The sequence below is a fragment of the Pholcus phalangioides genome, unplaced genomic scaffold, assembly GCF_987345545.1.
Source record: "Pholcus phalangioides strain wild (caught in Gottingen) unplaced genomic scaffold, Ppha-v1.0 ptg000042l_1, whole genome shotgun sequence".
Lineage (NCBI taxonomy): Eukaryota > Metazoa > Arthropoda > Arachnida > Araneae > Pholcidae > Pholcus > Pholcus phalangioides.
Genome location: NW_028301628.1, coordinates 36,001,568 through 36,022,749, shown reverse-complemented (window position 1 = coordinate 36,022,749; position 21,182 = coordinate 36,001,568). Strand labels below are relative to the sequence as shown.

General features: G+C 37.4%; 1 protein-coding gene across 4 annotated transcripts in view; it reads left to right on the top strand.

Annotated features, from left to right (window-relative positions):
* The window catches only part of LOC149064948 (phosphatase and actin regulator 2-like), a 139,868-nt gene that overhangs the window by 95,026 nt on the left and 23,660 nt on the right, over positions 1-21,182 (top strand). For all 4 annotated transcript variants that reach the window (XM_089255519.1, XM_089255516.1, XM_089255520.1 and 1 more), the window contains one exon: positions 19,912-20,088. In XM_089255519.1, the coding sequence (XP_089111645.1) occupies positions 19,912-20,088 (177 nt within the window). The remainder of the gene's footprint in view (positions 1-19,911; positions 20,089-21,182) is intronic.

Genomic DNA, 21,182 nt, shown 5'->3' with positions numbered 1-21,182 from the left:
GGCCCTTACATGGAAACTATTGATCCCTGAATGAATTTTAGGGATTCTCAGATCAGTGGTACAGAATACTGTAGGTACTCGAGCACTCACTGCATCCTCTGGCTCCACCCCCACTGCCAGTCATCCCCCTAAATGCCAGAATTTTACTTATATATTGTGGAATCTTGACTAAGTACTGCACTGTCAGTTCCCTTCCCCCCAACCCACAAGAAATTTCTGGCTACGGCTCTTCCAATAGCACCATTGTCCATATAATAGAAAGGTCTTTCAGGTCTTGAGGTCAAACAACCTAACATAACATTTATTTGCACAATAATGTTTTTAGGAAGAAATTTAACGATCAAAAACAGTTCAGCTCCTGGATGTAAAACGGGCCACAGCAATTGAATTCAATTAGTGAGAAAAACTAATTTCTTAGTAAAATAATTACCGTACTCCCCCAGATTAGCTGGCATGCTGGGAAACAGTGAGGCAGACCAGCATGCTGAAAATATCCGTATTTTCCGGAATGCCAATAAATTCGATTCACGGATTCTGGAAAATTCTTGAATATCTTTATTTTTTATTAATTTCTTATCAGGAAAATAGATTATACATATCCACGGAGCCAACAATGTTGGCTCTTACTGGATGTTACTGAAAACAAACAGTTGAATATTTAATATTAGAATGAATAACTGAATGGGAGGAAGAAGGAAATGAAACATTTCATAGAGAATCAGAAATATTGTTCAATGTCGGTACTGTAATTGAAAGAAGGTAAAATTTGATTAGTCTTCTATACATGTGTATGAACAGGGCCGCAACTAGATGCTTGGTCACCCGGGGCAAGCGTGAATTTTTACGCCCGCTTGTAATGGTAAAGATGTTTCAGAATGAAATTTGCACCCCCCTCGGGTTCAGCGCCCGGGGTACGAGACCCGTCTGCTCCCCATAGTTGCGGCCCTGTTTATGAATGAAGGCTGACAGTTGAATTCATATCAGATGGCATAGAGTTATAAAATTCAGGAACTATGTAAGTAAAATACTTTCTTTTCAAAGTTTTATGAACACAAGATAATGCATAGATTCAATTTATTTCTGAGGAAGAACGAGACAAATTAATATTTAAAGAAAACTGATTTTTTTTTAAAATGAGGAAGTGTGATTTAGAAAAATATACGCATATATATCAACTTTATTCGGAAAATCCACTGATTCAGCTGAATGCATGCTGTGATCCTATTATAACCTCACTTTTTCCGGCATGCCGAAAGTGGCCAAGACCACAACATACAAAAAGCTGGTGCCCCTCGTGTTTTACGGCATGCCGGCCAATGCATGGGAATACGGTAAGTTTATTGAAATTTTTGAGTAAAATAATTTGGTAGTTGTTCAAATCAGCGCTCGTGTAATCACTTCCATTTTGCCCAGAGGTCTTTATTTGAAAAGTAAAAAATACGTTGGCAGAGGAATGGGAAAAAAAGACGAGCCCACAAAAAGCCAAGTATTGTACTTAGTTTGAATCCTTTTACGAGAGAACACCTTTTCTTTTCCTCTCCTACAAAGAAGCATTCAACAGTGGGCGGAACAAAAATTTTAAACCACACAACACTAAATCCGATATCCCGCTGTTTGTACGGGGGGAAGGAAAAATTGTTGGATTTTTTTCGAAGAGGTTTTGTGACAATTACCTGAACCTTTTTCAAGTAGATTTTCTCAACACCCTCAAACCGTCAGTCGGTTAAAGACGGTGGCCAAATAAAAAAAAAAGTTAATTTTAATAACTTCATATACTACCCCTTGCAGTATGAAGGATGTGTTTGAGGTCTACATGTTGTTTGGATACTTTTTCCAATAGAAAGTATGCTCCTAGGACCAACGGTTCTCGAGTTATTCAAGGATAAAAGTACTTTCCTATGCACCCCGTACCCCCTCTCAAACTAGAATGTTTTGCATTGTTCTGCAACGAGCCATCAGCTGATAGGAAATATTTTTTTTGCAGTAAAAAAAAAAAATTACTCCGTAGTAGTGTTTTCTACTTTTTTTCAAATTCTGCAGCAGCACTGATTGTTCTGCGACGTACGTACGTCGTAGTATTCGGCATATTCTGCTTTCGGACCCTCAGCATCATTGTCCTTTATTGCAGAATTGCCAACTGCTACGGATTGTCCGTAGTTTGTACGGACGGCCGCACTCTACTACGCGAGAGACTCTCAATCCCAAGACTGGACAAATCGCAAGAAAATCTGGTTGCCAGAAAAATTTCTTGGGCGCTAAAAAAAATTTTACCGGAAGGAAAAGTTCCAAAATAATGCTGCTTTTGATCTTTTCAAGGCACGGTGACTTTCATGTTGGCAGATATGCCGCTATAAATTCCAAACATTTTGTGCTGCTTTCAGCCTGCAATTTAGAAGCTACACGAAGAGAATTTTAGGCGCCAGTACCATTTTTTTAGTCGCCATAGCTGTCTGGCGCCTAGGAGATTTGTCCCGCTCAGTTCTATGGAAATCGGGTTTTCTTCAAACTTCTATGTTTTTTCCGAAAAAAAAATTCGTATCTTTGGGTTTCTTGCTGTATTTTCCTCTTTTGTTTTGATCGAGAGAAGACAAACTTCGACTTGAAAAGCGTCTGTGATCAAATTTAGCCTTCCAGCGGGCGCGCGTATGTAGGACATAGAAATCAGAGCGCCTAGCCCTAACGCGAAGGTTAGAGGAATACGATGGCAAGCTTGCAATCCAGGCTGACAGCAGAACGTGACAATAGGGCGAATAACATATCTAATATCGGACTTCGAAACATCGGAAATAACGAATATGTGAAATTCATCCTCCAATATGGCCCGTGGTTGGTATCCACTTCTGTTTAAGGTGGTTTTAAATCCACCCGCCATGCTACTGAATGCCCAAAAAAGTGTTGTGATCGGAATCGCCCCACGCTGTGGGCTAAAAACAGCGAGCTTTTTTTAAGTTCAGCGCGACGAGTCTGGATCTCGGTTTATTTGAACCCATGGTACCCGATGAACTTGTTACGGGGAGAATTTTTTACTGTAGGTGCTAAGATACGAAGGAAGGTCTCTAGGGTTGCTAAACGTTCGTATACTGCATATCTCCATTAATTATTGAAATTAAAACTAATAGCATTTTGAATGATTTTTTTAATTGGGCTGATTGTTCCGGGGAGATTCTCCTCCCCCACCTCCATGGCAAAGTTCAACATTCATCAGTACTGAGAGGCTTTATGCAAATGTTGGCATGTCTGTTTTTATGATACAAATCAGCCAGTGGTTTTATTCGGATTCGTCACCCTCGCTCAGTGTGATCCGTACTTAGAAGTGCCATACAAAAATAAAGATAAAATATACATACACAACGTGGCTCTGATACTAGTCATACTGACGATTTAAAATTTACGAAATTTCGTACGGGTCAAATGAAAAAACAATACATATGCTTTGAAAGCTTTTGTTCATGATGCTGTGAAAAATTTCAAAACGAAACATGGACCACACAAACTCGGTTCACTTACCCTTTCTAACAATTCAACAGCAATGTCAATAAGCTACAGGCCTGGTGGATTTTCATGGTTAAACCTTGCATTTTACGCCAACGGAATTAAATAATCTCTGATATCGTTGGAGGAAAAAAAAAAAAAACTGAGTAGGGGACAGTGATTGGATATAGCGATAGTACTACTATTTAACATTCCTCTACGGAATTTCTAAGGACTCGGCACATGCCGTAGAATGTGTGTTCTGAGTGTATGTGCGGCCCTAACGTATTTATGTCGCCAAGTTGCACTTGTTTCGTGTTCGTGCTGCCATCCTTCCATCTTCTGAAGTAAAGATGGAACTGCTTAAATTTTCATGTTAGAAAAAAAAAATATTTTGGGGAATAGGAAAAAAAGCCTCTCCCTCCGCGTATTCCTCTGGAGGTGAATTATAATATACACTGAACTACTCTTTTGCAAACATTCGCGGGACAAAAATTGTCCGTAAAAGAGGGTTGACCGTATTGGTGGGGGGGGGGCCCTATTAATTTGTATTGTATAGTATTAACAGTAACGGAAATAGTTATAAATATGAATGAAATTCTGACAATGAGATGCGTTTAAAGTCATAAAAATGCATAATTACGGAATTACGAAATTTAAATACGAAAATACATAGAAACGGGAATTAAAATTACGAAAAAAATATTATGCAAAGTTTATACAGGCTACTTAACATCTTTTTGGAAAAACCGATCAGTCGCAGTGTGGGAGTTATGCCGAGTATTTCAACCCCTTCAAAATATATTTTAAGCTGAAAAACTAAATCAAATGACTTTCCGTCATTGCGTTTACAGGAAAATATATTTAATCAATGCATTGAATTCATTTGCAAGAGCATCAACTACTATTTTACGTTTTTCACTGTATTGAAGACACAATTTTTTTTCTCTTAGTGATAGATAGCGACAATTATACTAAAGCTGGCCATATTAAACATCTTGAGAAAATATACGGGAACAACCAGCAACACGTGTCTTCAGCTTCCAAACGTCCATCGGAATTTTAAAACATTAACGAACTTCAAGCCAAAATTTCATTCAAAAGTAGCCAAACATGAAAAGTTGACAGCAAAAGTTTTAATATTGATTATCTAGTGAGCATAATTCGAACCGAAATTTCAACTATTGGTGTTGGTACAATGGTTTTAGTCCTATGGAACGAATGATGAAAATGGTATCCGTGACCGTATTTGAGGATGACCGTTAAACAGGGTGTTCGAAATGCAGTATTTAAATACTATTTTCGCCGGAATATTTTTATTTAGCCCTGAAACAGGTGACCGTTAAAGGGGGTTTTACTGTAAAAAGCTTGTGATCCGGATCCCTGGTCATATCATCTTTCCTATATTCGGGGGGGGGGGGGATTTGGGTGAAATTAACCGCTTCACATGGCATGGCAATTGGGTATGTTTCAAAACAATAAGTTGGAAAAATCTCAGCCTCTGAGGTTAGTTATACCACATTTGTCTCTCTTGATTGTCGTTATAGCGAAAACTGACAAATTACAACGAGCTGTAGGAGGGAAGAGATGGGTAGAAAATTACGCGATTAAATCTACTTGACGAGAGGGGAGGATGCTAGAAAACTAGTTTTTATAGAATAGCTTTAGCTTATTGGTTCCATGGTTAAATCTATTATTCTATCACTTTGCCCCCCCCCCCTCCCTAAAATACTAGTTGTCCCCCTCCTAAATTTCTGGCTAAAAGCCCTGGTACATGCACCTCGTGATCTCAGGAATTTGTAACGAATCGGTTACATGCAGGAGCTTGTTGTCTGTATATGTACATGCATTGCACTTAACGAGTTTAATTTTATCAGAGTTAAGCCTGTATTCTCATGTTATGTAAATATCTTGTCGGAGGTCTGTCTGATCTCTGCGGGAAGAGTTTTTCGAATGGGGGAGGGAGATGAATATTGGTGAAAGCTAAACGTGCTCTGACAATCCTAGTTTTAGAATGCTATAGTGATGCTGAGTTTGGAGAATGTCAAAAGACGTGTCGTGCAACTATAGGAGTGATGATCTTTCACGCTGGTGGAGCTATCTCACGGCTCAGTCAACGAAATATATGGTAGCAACATCGACTTCATCAAATAATGAAGCAGAACTTGCTACAGCGAACGGATGTTGTAAAGAAACAATTTGGTTGCAAAGGATTTACAGAGCAGTTCCAGTGCCCCAAAGTGATAATCGGGCAACTGTATGAGACACAAAATCCAGAATTCCATTGCCGTACATAGCACATTAGTATTAAGCATTTCTTCATTCATTCGTGACAGTCATAAAATCATATAAATTGTAGTAAAGGTGTCTATAGAGGATCAGTTGGTGAATGAGACGAAGCCATTGCACAAGCCAAGATTAGTGACACTGTCCGCTAGAATGGAACTTGTATTGCAAAGGAACAGGACTGTTTATCCATTAACATAATATTCCAACACTTTGATATAGAGAAATAAATCACACCGTTAAAAATGCTACCGATAAATATTGGAACAAATCGCCCGTAAGTAATAACAGCGTCATACCAAAGCCTCCTAGAAGTAGCATCTAGGAGGCTTTGTGGTCGTACACACCACCCACTGCCTCAAAAGCGCCAAAATTCTCACCCGGAACTATCTCTTATGTTTCGAAATCCGTACGTAGGTGTTATCACATCAGCTTCTGATCTCTTCGTTTTTCCAAAAGAAAAAAAAGATAACCGTCTGGATTCTGACGTCATGCGCCAAGCATTTTTCTTTTGCACGGAGGTGGTGGAAGCAACATACGTTAACTACTATTTATATTATAGATATCCAACCTCGTGACGTCATTCATTCTGTTTTCTGCCGCTGATCCATGTTTCCCACCACACTCGCGGTGAGGACCCCACAGGGCCTTCCTTGCTCCTGTTCTTGCACCTGCTGCTGCTGTGGATTTTTGATTACTTGCCAGAGATTCTGTTCAAAACTTCAGTGATGAAGAGTGTTGTGTTTTTGCACATTCACTGTATGTTTTTATTTTACCCTCCAAAAATCTTTGCTTTCAATCGCGTTATTTCGTATTTAGCATCTGCCGGTTTTCATTGTTCTCGTGTGAGGCCGGGATTCTACTTTAAAAGTTTGATAAGTCCTTTTTATGAAACTTGAGTAAAATGCTACCAATAAGATCATCAGTTACGGCCCGCGGCACATTTTCAGATCACTTGAATGATCTGTAAGTGCGCCGCGCATCATTCCAGTGACCCGCGCCGCGGTTCCGCTGAAGTGGTGAGGTGTTTAAACCAATGAAGTAGCCCGCTTCTCTCCTAAAGGTTGAGCACCCTTGGTGTAAAGCTATTAACTGGACCGAGTTACGGTCGGAGAAAGTTTCTCCCCCCCCCCTCCAATAATCGGTTTGTTCGGAGTAAACAACCAGATGGCGGCTTTTCAATGCTCATAAATGTTGATGCTCTTGTTATTCTTTCCAATTTCCATCTGTATCTTGAATAGAAACTGCTGTGTTCGGATTCACTGTAGTTTATTATCTTATCTATCCATGGTGTTGGGTTTAGCGGTGCTTCAATCTCTCGCGAAATCAAAGCTTAAAAATGTGTGTATGCATTAAAGGTCAAATTATACGCCGCTGATTTCACCGATCAAAGGTAGCTGTCTTGTTAGACGCGAGAAAGCAATTTTTTTTTTTTAAAATCGTTCTTTTTCTACACGATTCGCTCATTTCTTCAATGAATTTCGTTAAGCATGAGAGCTTTTTGATTCTGTCTAGTCTCCTCTGTCTGGGTCGGTGAAATCTGCATCGAGTCTGGACCTTTTGTCGGGTTCTCATTTGTATCCAGTAACGAAGTAAATTTTTAGTGCTACTTAACGTCAATCTAGCTTACGGCATATGATTCATGGGAGCTTCCCCCCATTTTTTTCCCCCTTTTCTCCTTCGATGGAATTATTGTTAGAAGCCAGATTCCGTTCATATCATCTTAATTGTTTCGTCCTTGAGATGGTACATGCATTGCAATGAATGCGCGTTATATGTTTATCGATTTTCATAAAGGTCGTGTAACTGTGCTCTGAATATGTGAGATGAATGTACCATGGGCACTAGCACCACGGAGCGATAAGTATAAAAATTTCTCTCTCATATGGATGGCTGAATGTTAAGATTTCAAACCCAGTCACGGAGGTTTGTTTGAAATAATGTTTCAGGAGCAAACCGAATGGACGAGGGTCAGTTGCACTGCTCGTAAAATCTATCAATCAAATCCGAGGGATTAGACTCCCCTCTTATCAGATGGGTTAGTTGCATGGGAGAAGGGGTGGGGGGGGGGGGTTCACACACTTTCAGATGCTTTTGCAGTTTCTTTTTTGTGTTATCGAATTCAGATGAATTTCTTTTTTCGCTTATAATAAAATGATGGTAATTTAATAAATTATCTTGATAAATGAGAGCCAGAGCACGTATTTAAATGGAATTTCAAAACTCTTATTTAGAACAATTTCCATGGGCTCAGTTGGAATCCTTTCCAAAGCTAGGGAAGACAGCTTTGAAAACACTTCATTTCGCAAATGAGTAGCGACTAGGAGGAGTTTCCATCACTTTTGCTTGTGATAACGGTAACCTTAAATCGTTTGAATGTAGATAATATGTAGCAATGCAGGTAGCCTTTTCAAAGAATGAATCTCAATTTCAAAATTTCATTTTTCATGAAAAAAGTTAATCACTAAAAGTCGACATGTACAGTAATTTTAATTTTGTTGCATTGATATAGTTTTGTTTGTACATGGTACTTGTTTTGTTTCAGAAGTCGTGAGTTAATCACTGAGATACGGCTTTGATTATTCGGTTCTGCTGAATATCTGTGAAGATCTACGTTCAACAAACTAATTTTAAAGAATTATATTAATTGAAATTTTCTCCATGAACTAAACATTTACTGATTATATTATTTATTGCGTGGTGCATGACTTTCTGTAAAAGAGGTTGGGATTTCTAAGATAAGGAAAACGTGGTACTTGAAATAGAATCCTACTGCAATAAGGTGGAAGTGAGCATGGATTAGCTACACAAGTTCACTAAGGCCGGGATTACACTATAAAAGTTTGATAAAAGTTCTTTTATAATACTTGAAAAATGCAACTAATAAGCTTATCGGTTATATTCGAGCGAATGTAACACATAGGTCTATTCACTGTTTCTTCAAGTTTTGTAAAATATATTTTATCTAACTTTTATAGTGCAATCTCGGCTTAACTGTAGGATGTACCTAGACATTAGACAAGATACGTATTGAGCTACTGAAAAAGCACAAAAGGGGGGCAAAGAACATCTAAAAAAGAAAAATAAGCAAATGTGTCGTAAATTTTATGCATTACTAGTTGGCTGTAAATAATGGCTGACATTTTCTGGACTAGAAATTGTAACAAGTGTTAAAAAATAATGTTCTTTAAGTAATATTGAATACAATCGTCGTTAAATTTGAAAGATTTTTTTATTGCCTTGGTATTGACCAATTTTTTTTATATATTCATTTGAATAATAAATTGCACAATTTAAAATTCGGTATCAATCATTTGAAATTACCAATAATTGTATTTTAAATTAACAATTTTATCTATAATTATGATGAATTTCAAGGAATTGGTTATTCGGCCTAATTGCTATTCGTCCCATCCAGTGTTATGCGAAAAATTAATTTTGAAGAGTAATTTCACTTTTCTTTAAAATTGTAAGAAGTAATTTTGAAAAGAGGCTTTTATGAAAACAAAGAAATAACTCTACTAAAAAGTTACCAAAATTTTTTATTTTCACTCAAAATTTGGAAAAGTGAAATTAAATTTTTAATGCGTGAATCGCGCATCTATATGCGTATTGGCGAACGCCAGTTCCATCCCTAGTTTTGATGCTTGCTATGGAAAACTATTATATTACGTCAATGTATGTATTTTAGTCACTTCAAACACTTCCTAGTTAGTGAAGTGGTCGAAATTAATAAACGTAGCGTTAGTCTTTATAACTTAATTATCGTATCACTCCTTCTCTATTGTTTTTCGCAGCGTGCATTTCTTCAGCCAACCCTAGAATCCTATGTTGGAACGATATCACCGCATTGGGAAACATTGGTTCAGCCCAGCGCAGGGCTGTAACTAGAGTTTTTGTGAGGATATGACTTTGCCCCCTTCCCCATCGTAAAGTTAAATTTTAATGAATTATTTTTGTTCTTCCTTAAAATTTGCCACCTAGGTCAGTTTTCCATTTGTTGCTCCTCTAGTTCCGGCCTTCGCCAGAGATCCTTGGGAGAGATTTCAGGGTGTCCGTGAGCTTAAATGAGAAAGCAATGAATGCAGAGGGTTCCGTGGACTTACCTCAACTAGGGCAGCTCTCATGTCCAGCCTGTTCTAATAGTCATTCGCAAATATTTGCTTCCAATGTTTGCCTTTCCCTGCTGGAATGAAGCACCAGCGGCATAGACTGTCTACACACTGTCCCAGTGTTTCTTGGCAAATATTTACTTCTAGAACACTCCGTATTGTGACTTTTGGCGTTCTTCAACAAATATGTGGCCAGACGGATTGGAAGATCGGGAAGGAAGATAGTTCTCTCCTTTGAGTTGGGGCTGGAAGGTTCTGGCCGTTCTTTTCGACCAGTCTTTCGATACCTTCTAGCCTGCAACATTTGACGATCACTGCCAATGGTGCAGCCGCCACACTACTCGCCCATGATCAACCTTCGAATGTATTGGGCCAGAGTGGACTCTTATGTGGCCTCGGCTTTGTTAGAACAAAATGTTTCTGGAAAACAAAAGATTAAGAACTACTTGTCTAGCCGATGTTCATGTGCCTTTCATCAATAAAAACAAGACCAAGGAAACCGTTGTCCCAGTCATAACGGCCAAACACTAGATAGATACATTGTCAGTCTGGTCGGGGCAAGCACGTATTTTGCTGCTCCGTGTAATGCAGGAGCAGTTAAAGGGTGAATTCTGTGCCGCCTCTGGTCTAATTCCGTAGCAAACAGCCCCGCCTCCTTCCCCCAGTTGCGTCAGTGGTCCCAGTGAACACCCTTGTTTCAGCCGTATTATTCATCAAAATAATTTGTCCGAGGTTCAAAATTATTATTCAATTGAAGTACCATGTTGTATTAGGATTGTGAATATAGATTTTTTCTTCTTCTTCTGTAAGTGTCAAAGAAGATTCCGTGCTTAACAGCTTTGTATGGTTCAGAATTTTGTTTTCCAAACGGTTCGTTTACAATTGCAGTAAATTTAAGTGGGGAGTGGCAAAGTTGATGCTGCGATCCTCTGATATGCTCTTAAGCTGATAACCTACTTAAAAGTTCATTATAGTGTTGACTGGTTCATTTTCTAGATTTCACTATTTGATCACAATTTTTCTTCCTCCAATCTTTAGTAAGAACTGTTTTCATACTTTTTTCCCTCCATGAGTTGTTCCCCCTTATCTTGTTACAGCTCAAAACAGTATGGTGTTATGCACAGAAATTTTTTTCTTTCCGTTTTCCATTCATACTTCTAAATGCAACTGTGACAGTAACAAAGGATCGCATTGTGACGTGTGTGACCGTGTCCTTCGTTGGGCTCTTTACATTATTTTGGTTTGGCTGCTGTTCAAGATGGAAAAGCGGGCTTCACTTATAAATTACTGAGCGCGATGGGAGAGGCGACAGCCCTTCACCTCTCTCCCAGCTGGTTTTGTCTCGTTCTTACTGCCATGTCCTGTTAATATATATAAATACACATGCATACATAATTGATGAACTGACAAGGAGATATGAAGTGTTATGTGCTGGGAAGTAACAGACACAGATGTTTGTTTTCTCGTCGTATATAGTGTTACGAGGTGGGGTCGGTCATTAAATTACTGTTCTGGCGTTTGTTCTCTGTACGATATTTCCATGTTTGCTAACGAGGAGAAACCATAATCTAATTCTGGGTTCGAGTTGTATCAGTTTTCATCTCCTGCTGTGAAAACTACCTTTTTTATTGTTGAAAAGCCGTTTAACACTTCTGAAGGGATCATTTGCTTGCCTTTCAAATTATAAAGAAGTGTTTCTTGTAAAAGAAGCAATCCAATTTTTTTGTTTTTGCCAATCTCTGTTTCATAATAGTAAACCTCGATATAATGACATTCTGTGGACCAAGAAAAAAAAAAATATCGTGGTGGAGGGATTATAGTTATTTCGAGAGGCACAGTTGAACATTAGAGTACAGTGAATACCTCGGCTAACGAAGATTTTTTTTTTTCGTGATTTTTTTTTTTTTTCTGCCTCGGCTAATGAACATTTTCATTGATATATATGTATGCACTAACATAAAATAGCCGCTTCGTTAGCTGAATTTTAGCACCAATCATCACATCAGAATTACTGTCACTAGAGCCCGATCATATATATATATGCCCACCACGGAATTTTTTCCCCAGATGTACCTTCACTTCTCTTTTTGAAATTCTTTGAACTTCCATCTGAAATGAAAGATTTAGTCAATAGAAAATATGCATTGAAAAAAAAGGGAGCCCGTGTGTGTTTTTATAGCACGCGTTCCTTCAGTGCAAAAAAATCAAGCTGAGCAGTCAGGACATTCTAGGAGATGGCGATTACCTTTTCCATCTACATGTTAACGTACACAGAAATGAGTTGACCAAATCACGAATGGATGGGGGGACACCTATGAATTGGTTATGTTGTGTCAAAACGAGCTTTAGTTGACTAAAAGCTGGTGTTGATTGTGTACATGAGTCGGGAACCGGAGTCGAGCGTCATAATCATGTGGAAGCAACCACTAAAGTAAAATTTTGTACAGATAATATTCTGCATGATCTTATGGACAGTTGAACCTGGCCTATCCAACGCCTGTGCTACACGCCTGACACTACCACGAGAATTAGAAGTTCCCTCTTCCTCCTGTACTGCGTCTATAGAAACGGGTTTTCTTCCTCTTCCAGGACGAACAGCCAACGATCCTGTGATTTCAAATTCGTTATCATACTTCGATGGTTTTAACATTCATTAGGCCTTTTCGAATCCAAGTCGGATATTCCCGTGTAGTGCAGTTAGTGCGAAATTGCTGTTTTGGTGAAACAATTTGACCAAGAAAACGCGATCTCGTAAACTTGTCATTGTCAGCAGCAAACCCCTTTAGAAACAAGATCTTCGCGAATGCTTCTAGGTTTTATAACAGCTGCTGCGTAATAACGTAAATTTACATGTTTAATACGGCTAGTATTCAAAGTGAAACGCCCTCTGGTGGCGATATGTACACCTATTTTCCCCCCGAAACAAATTCCCATCCACTTCATGAAATTCACCAAATTTCACACTTTTCTGATGACTGGTTTCGCCTTCAGGCTACTTTAAAATAGGGGCTTTTAATTATGGACGCCATGCACATTTATGCCAGGGCTGAACAAATCTCAGGTGCCACGTCGTCGTTGCGACGAAGAAAATTTTAGGCACCAATACCAATTTTTTTGTGTGGCTACTAAATTACAGGCTGAGAACAGTACAAAATGTTTGGAATGCATAGCAGCATATCTGCCAACATGAAAGGTGGTCACTGTGCCCTAAAAACGTCAAAAGAAGCATTATTTTGGACTTCGAGTAAAAATTTCGGTGCCCAGGTTTTTTTGTGATTTGTCTAGCCCTGATTCAAGCTCTATTCCACTGAACACGGAAACGTGTCCGTTAAGGAACTTCCAATATATGAGGTTCTGTGTATCGAAATAGAAAAACGACTTATTTCGGTCATCTGTTCAGCGATGACCGTAGCGATAAGTTGAAGCAATTTATGATTAGCTGATTTAGAAGAAAAAGCTCGTCAATGGTGAGGCCAAATGTATGACCAAAAAAGTATTTTCTTCGGTTCGTGATCAGTTTCTTTCAGTTGACCATATTCAAATTTCTTTTCCGGGAGAATTTCTCAAGGGATCCATGAAACGTGTTGTATACATTAAGAAAAATATCGTAATTCCTAATATACATTTGGCAGTTCTATTCTAAACGCCTCACGATGACAGAATAACAAAAATTGTGGAATTTTAGTTAAAAGCCGGAAAAAAGTCCCGTTTTTGAATATATTAAAAAAAAAAAAAAAAATGAAATCATTGAGAAAGAACATTTTGCATACAATTATGTGGGAAATATAATTTTTAATAACATCCGAATACCACACGTCTCGTTTAACAAGACTGGATTGTATGTTCACCGTACCTCAAACGGAACTTTTCGGATATAGTTATCATTCGGTTATTACCGTATATGCCGAGTTCCGACGTCATCACATTAAACGGCGTGGACTGTATAATGGGTTAAAATAGAGATTATGCAGTAACCGTCATATGGCCAAAATGAGGTGACAACAATGTATTAATTTCTTCCTTTAAGGTTTTACTTGATTTATTAAGAGCACCCAGAACATAGCGTCTGTCAAAAATAATGTGGCTAAAAAGCTCGATCAATGAAATTTTATCAGATCGTCTGTGAACCCATAGTATCTACTCGAATATTCGTTTATGTCCTCTCTCTCCCGAACATGTATTCAATTATAATTAGTGTATAGATCAGGGGATCGCAAAACCTTTTTGGTCCGCCAGGCCAAATATGCCGTATTTCCATTGCTTGCGGGCTAGAAACTTGTATATAATCGATCCCGCTGAGAACGTTTTCCCTCTTAGTACGACTCACTTTTGTGGTTCCAACTAATTCTCATAAAGATTTTACACTTTACAACGTTTTACTGTGAAGCGTGGCCATATGGTGCGTATGATACGGGACAATTTTCGGCAATTTGGACCGTGTCAACTTTTATTTTCAATGTCCCTTATTTTCAACGAGGCTTTACTTGAATTTTTGAGATAAAGAAATAAGCTTATTTTCATGACTAATAATAATACTGTATAACTCATGATTCCATTGTAATTAATTTATAGTCGTATTAATATATTCATCTCACGTATTTGTGGCTGTTTGGTCAGAACATAAACTTCAAATTTGTGATTTTGGAGTTAAGTATTTTCATTCTCTTAAAAAGCATACACGCATACAAATTAAAATATCATACATTAGCATGTTGTTTAGCCGTATGCACGTATTTGTGCATTTATCTCACTTGTAATTAGCTATAATTAGCAAGACTTATTTTTAGATGAAAAAGCCATTTTTTTTTTAAATATGTTCTGACCAAACACCACAAATGTTAATACATACGCGCGTTTTTGAATTACTTGCCTTTGAAAATTTTTTAGCAAAAATTGACAGCTTTTCTTGCTTTAGACTATTTTTTTCATATAATTGTCAACTGTTGTAGCCTATGACGACTTTTTGGCCGTAATTGACAACTTTATTCGAATTTAATTTTTTGGCTATAATTGACAATTTTACTTGCCTTTGACGATTTTTTGGTTGCAACTTGCACTTGACAATGTCTTTTGGCGGTAACTGATATCCTGTGTGAATCCCGATTTTCCGTATTATGAAGGAATATGTTCGGCCTATGTTTTTATCGTGTTGTGTATATCGATACTTTTCTACCTGAACACTTAGCGGACTGGATTGTGAACCCCTTGGCAGCCGGAGGTTGTGCACCCCCTGATACAGATGATACTGGAGCTGGAAATTGGTTCATACTCGATCACCTGTAGATTTTTCAATCCATCAACCTCCACAATCCCATTCGGATAATCGAGATTGTTGTTACTCTGCATTTAACTTCGGAGGAAAAAGTGGTAACTCTGCCAAGCCATGCGTAACTCAACTTGTCATTCATTAGTAGTCTGTAAAAGATCGTTCCGTACCATGAAAAAAATTGACCTTCATTGTTCATTCCTGATGGGTGTGGACTTGATACACTTGGTCATAGGAGATGGGTTATCGTTCGTTCTCGTAATATTTGAGTGCTCTTTTCTTTCGGTGAGTCATCACAACGCAACCGGGGGGGAGGGGGTCGCCCAATGTGTATGCTCGTACGTGACCAGCATGACGAATGTGTGTATATTTCTTGGGTGGAGATCCTCGCGAGAGAATGGATGAAAATATACTTGTTCGTATCGATTCGAATGGATGACGTGGTGAAATATTTTTTTTTCCAGGGTGCCTTTGCGGTTTTCTTTTCCTGTTTTTGAGTTTATGACGTGAAATATCTCGCTTGGCTGTGTTTTCAAATGATATGGCGATTTTTACGATGTAGGGAATTGGGGGGGGGGGGAGATGAGAAAACACTAAACATTAGCTCCAGTAATCTATTTCCCCTGAGTTGTTAAAAAGCCGGGGGTTTTCGAATTTTTTTTGTTGTCTTAAGAATTTCTTCCGTTCGCGGACCTTTTTTTTTTCCCTCCCTGCGCTGTATTATATTATAGCCGTGGTTTTCAACCGGTGCTCCGTTGAACCCTTTGGGGCTTCGTGTGCACTTCCCAGGGGCTCCGCGACGACTCCAGGAAAATAAAAATAAAAGTCTGCAGGATTCCGCCATAAAAAGTATTCACAAAAAAGAGCTCCGCGAGTAAACAATGGTTTATAACTGTTGTATTATAGTACAGATGCTACCCATATACGCCAATAGTGTAGGCTTGTCTGAAAATTTTGTAAAAGTGGTCACGTACGCTCACAGCTCAGGAGGTACAATGCCTTTGTTCTAAGCAATTCCTCAAATTAGTCTAGATGCGTGAAAAGATTTAAAAATACTTGATTTTTTTTTGCAAAAGTTTCTAAAATAGTGATAGTACAAAGTAAACACTTGAAAACATAGGCGGAGATAGGACGTGGAAGTCAGGGGCGGCACGATGATGTCAGTTAATCTATACATAGGCCTAGATGCATTAGATCAGTGGACTTCACCTTTGATGCTGGGGGGGGGGGGGAAGGCGCACAATGTCCCTCCACGCCTCTTCGTATCTCCGCCCATCCCATGCTTGGAAAGTTGGGAGGGGGAATGGCAATAGTTTTATGATGCAAACTGAACTGCAGAAAATTAGTTCATCCCGTGATAGTAAAAGGTGTTTCTATCAATCGGCAACTATTTGAGTGCATGTCCATTAGAGTTGGACAAAACTATTGTCTGACTTGGTCGGGGCATGTAAAACTTTTGACCAGGAATGTAGTTTTTTCAACCACATGCCCGACGCTAGCACATACATTGCAACTTTGGGCCTAGGCCTTTCCATAGGGGCGATGTTTATCACTCGGGGGATTTTTTTTCTCATCACTTATTTAAATTCACATCAATTTTCTTAAACTTTTGAAAAAGAATTGTGAATGGCATTATATATCAAACTAGCAGTAATACCTGACATCTCCCCCGGGTTTTCTTCATGTACTGAAAGCATTAAAAGTGTGACAAACCATTTTTTTGGGAACCAAAGTAGACATTCCAAAAAATCATTGTTGCTGGACAGTTTTTTGACACTATGGGGCATTTGCCCAATTCTGACGAAGTAGCCTATCGTTCAAGTTACAAATAAAAAATTTAGCAAAGATTTTGTATGAAATGGTATAGAGAACGTGCACACAGTCGGACCCACAGAAAATTAATTTTATATGTATTGGTCATTCCCAATAAAAGTGTGCACGCATTCCACATTTTTGAAATGAAGAATTAAAAGTTGAATTTCCAAAATAAAATTGATCTGAAATTATAGCCAATGACTTGAAGTTTAATAATTTATAGATATTTGTCACTTTTATTTTGTAATATTTTATTTTTTGGGTTTTATGACTGAAAGGCATTGATTTTGTCCACTCTGTTACGGAAACAAATATTGCTGTAAAAAAATGAATATTTCTGCTGTTTTTATGTCTTGAAATAAACTTATTTCTTACACATAATGCTGAAATAAAAGTAGTTTTAAAAAGAATTTTTAAGCTGTTTTTTTTTTTTTTCTGTCATTTTGATGGTTTTTATGATTTTTTCGAAATAACACAAAAAGTTTATTTTTTGCATATATTTAGCTACTCAAAATCAAAACTTTTTATTTCTGACAGACAATGGGTTAATTATTTATAATTTAACACCTTAGTTTGAAGTGTTCTTGAATTGTTTTGCCTGTGAACTGCAAAAATACTTCCTGTAACAAAAGGGACATCATTGTAACAAAGTGCACAGAAATGTTTAATTGAGAGAAAGATATCTCAGATATTCTTAACAGGCTGAGAAGTGGACTTGGGGAGAATCGGGACTGGAAACAAAAATATAGCTAGATAATGGTTCTGTCCCATAAAATACAGTGTGTTGTCATATAACGACCTTTACTAATAATGAAATGGCCCTTATGACACATCTCCTTGGATCCGTGCCAGGCTGTGATTTTGACGATTTGTTCTAAACTTTTGTAATTAGCTCAAAAAAATAACATGGGGGGGGGGGAGAATGTAATAAAGGGTTTCAATTGAATATATAATTTATTAAATTTAACATAAAACTTCAAAACCTCTTAACTAAGAAAACTTTACTTCGAATCATAGTTTCCATTTTGTTGTATTACTTGAATTTTTGGAAGTAACAGAGTGGACAAATTATCCTAAATTATTTTTTCATAATAAATTCAAATGATGAAAATTTTTATTATATTTTGAAGCATATCTCCATGCACTATCACTTGATGTTGATATAGATGGGAAAAAGAATCGTAATTATTTATGATAATAACAGCATGTTAATTTGGCACGTATCGGGCTATTTTAAGTTACATCCCTGACAGCATGAAATTTTTGAAGATTCTTTCAGCCAAGATTCTCGTACCTTTTCCAGACTAAGAAAGTTCTTTTCTTTCCTTCTTGAAACAATTTAAAGATACAGCTTTTGTCTTCGCAATCATTCTTTTTATGGTTATTCCAAAAAAATGAAATACTGCTGAGGGGGGGGGGGGAAGAGAAAGAGAAAAGGAAAATATAATTTTAAAGAGATGGCTGCTGTATTTCTGTGTGGTCATTAATGATCTCTGGTTCTGAAACATGGACGAGAAACTAAATGTTTTTATATTTGTTGTATGAGGAAAATAATAAATATTCATTGGGAAGATAAAAATCACCAATAAGGAAGTCTGGGGGAGTGTAAAAGAAGAGCAAACCAAGAAAAAAGGTATGGAGATACACCCAGCACTATGGTGCTTGCGAGCAAAGGGTTGAAGATGCCTGGTGTAAAACAATATTGCTAATATGCAAGCCCCAGCTAGATTTAGATGTTGCAATGTATATTCACACCCAGCAAATCTCAAATGTATAGTAGCCATGGAAACTGAGAAATAAGTGTTGATGCCTAATTGTTTTTTTTTTGTTACTGAAGTCCGAAAGACTTCTTTATGAGAAGTAAATTAGACAAATCTAATTAGTGAATTCCAAACTGTTTAGGGGTCATTCAAGTATTACGTCAGCATCAGGGGGGAGGGGGTGTTTCGGATTTGCGGACTTTTGATGGCGGGGGGGGGGGGGGTTGAAGATTGCTTACGTCATCAACCGCCTTTTTTGAAGATATGAAATATATTCTAAACTGCTGACGAGGGGAGGGGGAAAGAGTCAAAAATGGCAAAAAATCTGCTTACGTAATACTTCAACGGCCCCTAATAAAAGAAAATAAAAGCAATAAAATCAGCGTCTTCTGTATTTTTAAAGCATGAAGAGACATAAACAATATTTACAATGCTCAGCAAAGAGCTAGAAATGGAAGTTCTTCATTTGTCAAAAATGATTACACTGGCATTGAACAGTAAAATGTGAACAAATCCCTTTAAAAAATGATGGACAACGCAGTAAAACTATTTGGTTCACCTTGCCTTATTTACATCAGATCTTGTAATCTACACATTTTGCACTGTGCTTTTGAAAGTGGTCTCGAATGTGCGTCATTCTTAAAAAAGGTACGTCTTCAAAATTTGCTGTACATTGTCGAAGAGAGTTGACGAGCTCTGCACTTTGGAAGACTCCAAAAAAGAATATATATGAGGAGAGACAGCAAAGAATTATCTGTGGTTGCTAGTACACTGTTTTGGTCAAAAATTGGTTTTGTAACTGTCATTTATCATTTTGCTTTGGCGCAAGTCAATCTTATAGGAAACTGAAATGGTGCTATGAAAAAAAAAAAGTTAATTCAAAATTAATTTTTTTAAAATGAAATTTTTGTGCAAAAGAAACTTTTTTAGGGATTTCCCCCCCCCCCCCCATTATGCTATGGTTATGTTGTCTAAGGGGGTTACGCTCCCCCATCCTACTTTTTAGTCCTGCGTTTTTCTACTTTTTCTTATTTTTTGAGTGGGAGCCCTGTGTTTTGAAATGTTTCTCTGCTTAAGAAATAGAAACTTGAACTTTGTTTTTCATGATATCAAATTCGTCATTTCATATGTCTTAATGTCTGTTCTTGAAAAGAAAAAAAAAATTAACAATCGTTATATTTTAATGTTTTACTCTTTCTAGGCAAGAAGTCAAATGGCGCTATGAAAGCCGGCTTACTTGGGTCAAACTCAAGAACTGCCCCTACATCTCCCATGGAGAGTAGCAAACACAGTCGTTTCGCAGTCCTTGGTAGGCTCTTCAAGCCTTGGAAATGGAAGCGGAAGAAGAAAAGTGATAAATTTGAGCAGACATCAAGAAGTAAGTTCTAATTTAAAATCACTGATTTCAGGGTTCCCAATATTGTTCTAGAGCAGTGGTTCTTAACTGTTTTTCCTTCCCGCACCCCAGTGCAATGTGACTTGCATTATCGAAGGAGGTGCAAGAAGGTGTTTATGTTGAAAAATTCAGTTTTTCCTGTAATTAACCACATTAATTATCCAATAATTTATTTTAATTCTTTTACGTATTATTCAATGTCCTTTTCGGATATGACTAATATTTAATTTTGGCTTTATTTTGAAAATTAATTCAAAATGCACGAAACTGAAAAATATTTTTTGACATTTTTGGAAAAAAGTTTCTTCACTTATTGAATTCCAGCAGCAACAACTAGAAATTAACGTTTCTGTGACACTTGACTAAATTTTTTTGTTTTTCCTGACTCTTGTTCAGGAGAATGAAGATGTTAATAATATGAGATACCAATGTAAACAAACCATGAAATAGTTTAGGTAAGTGATTTTTTTTTTTTCTCAATTTTGAAATGGAAAAACAAGTATACTCGCCTAATCGAAGAAGAAACTTGCAATGTAAATTTTGCGGGACATATTTCTGCAAGTGAAAGCAAAGAGATGATAAGGTCAAAATATTGGTAGTTTTCATATTTTTTTAAGAATTCAGTTTTTATCATTTTATTTTTCCTGAATAATCAACATGTTGACATTTTTTTTCTATCTCATGCCCCGAAAAATGCTCTTCTACATCCCCAGTTAAGAACCACTGTTTTAAATTCTAAAGCAATTTATCAACTCAACCATAGAATGACATTCTCCTTAGGTGTGCATTCATATTCCATGTTTAGTGTGGTACACGAAGGAGATAATCACACTATGTTCATGTGTGTATTACACTGGGCTTGACAAATTAAAAAAAATTTAATTGCCAGCCAAATATCTCCAGGAAGGTTAAATGATTTTAATCTTAAGGAAAAACAGTGCTAAATATTTTTTCGACTTTTCCAGGAATCTTTTTCCTATGTTAAAAACACTGCCACGAAGTCAGTCAACGATATTTTTGTCATTAATAGACTCCAACTGAGTATTCATACAGGATGGGCGAATGTCAATAGAAAC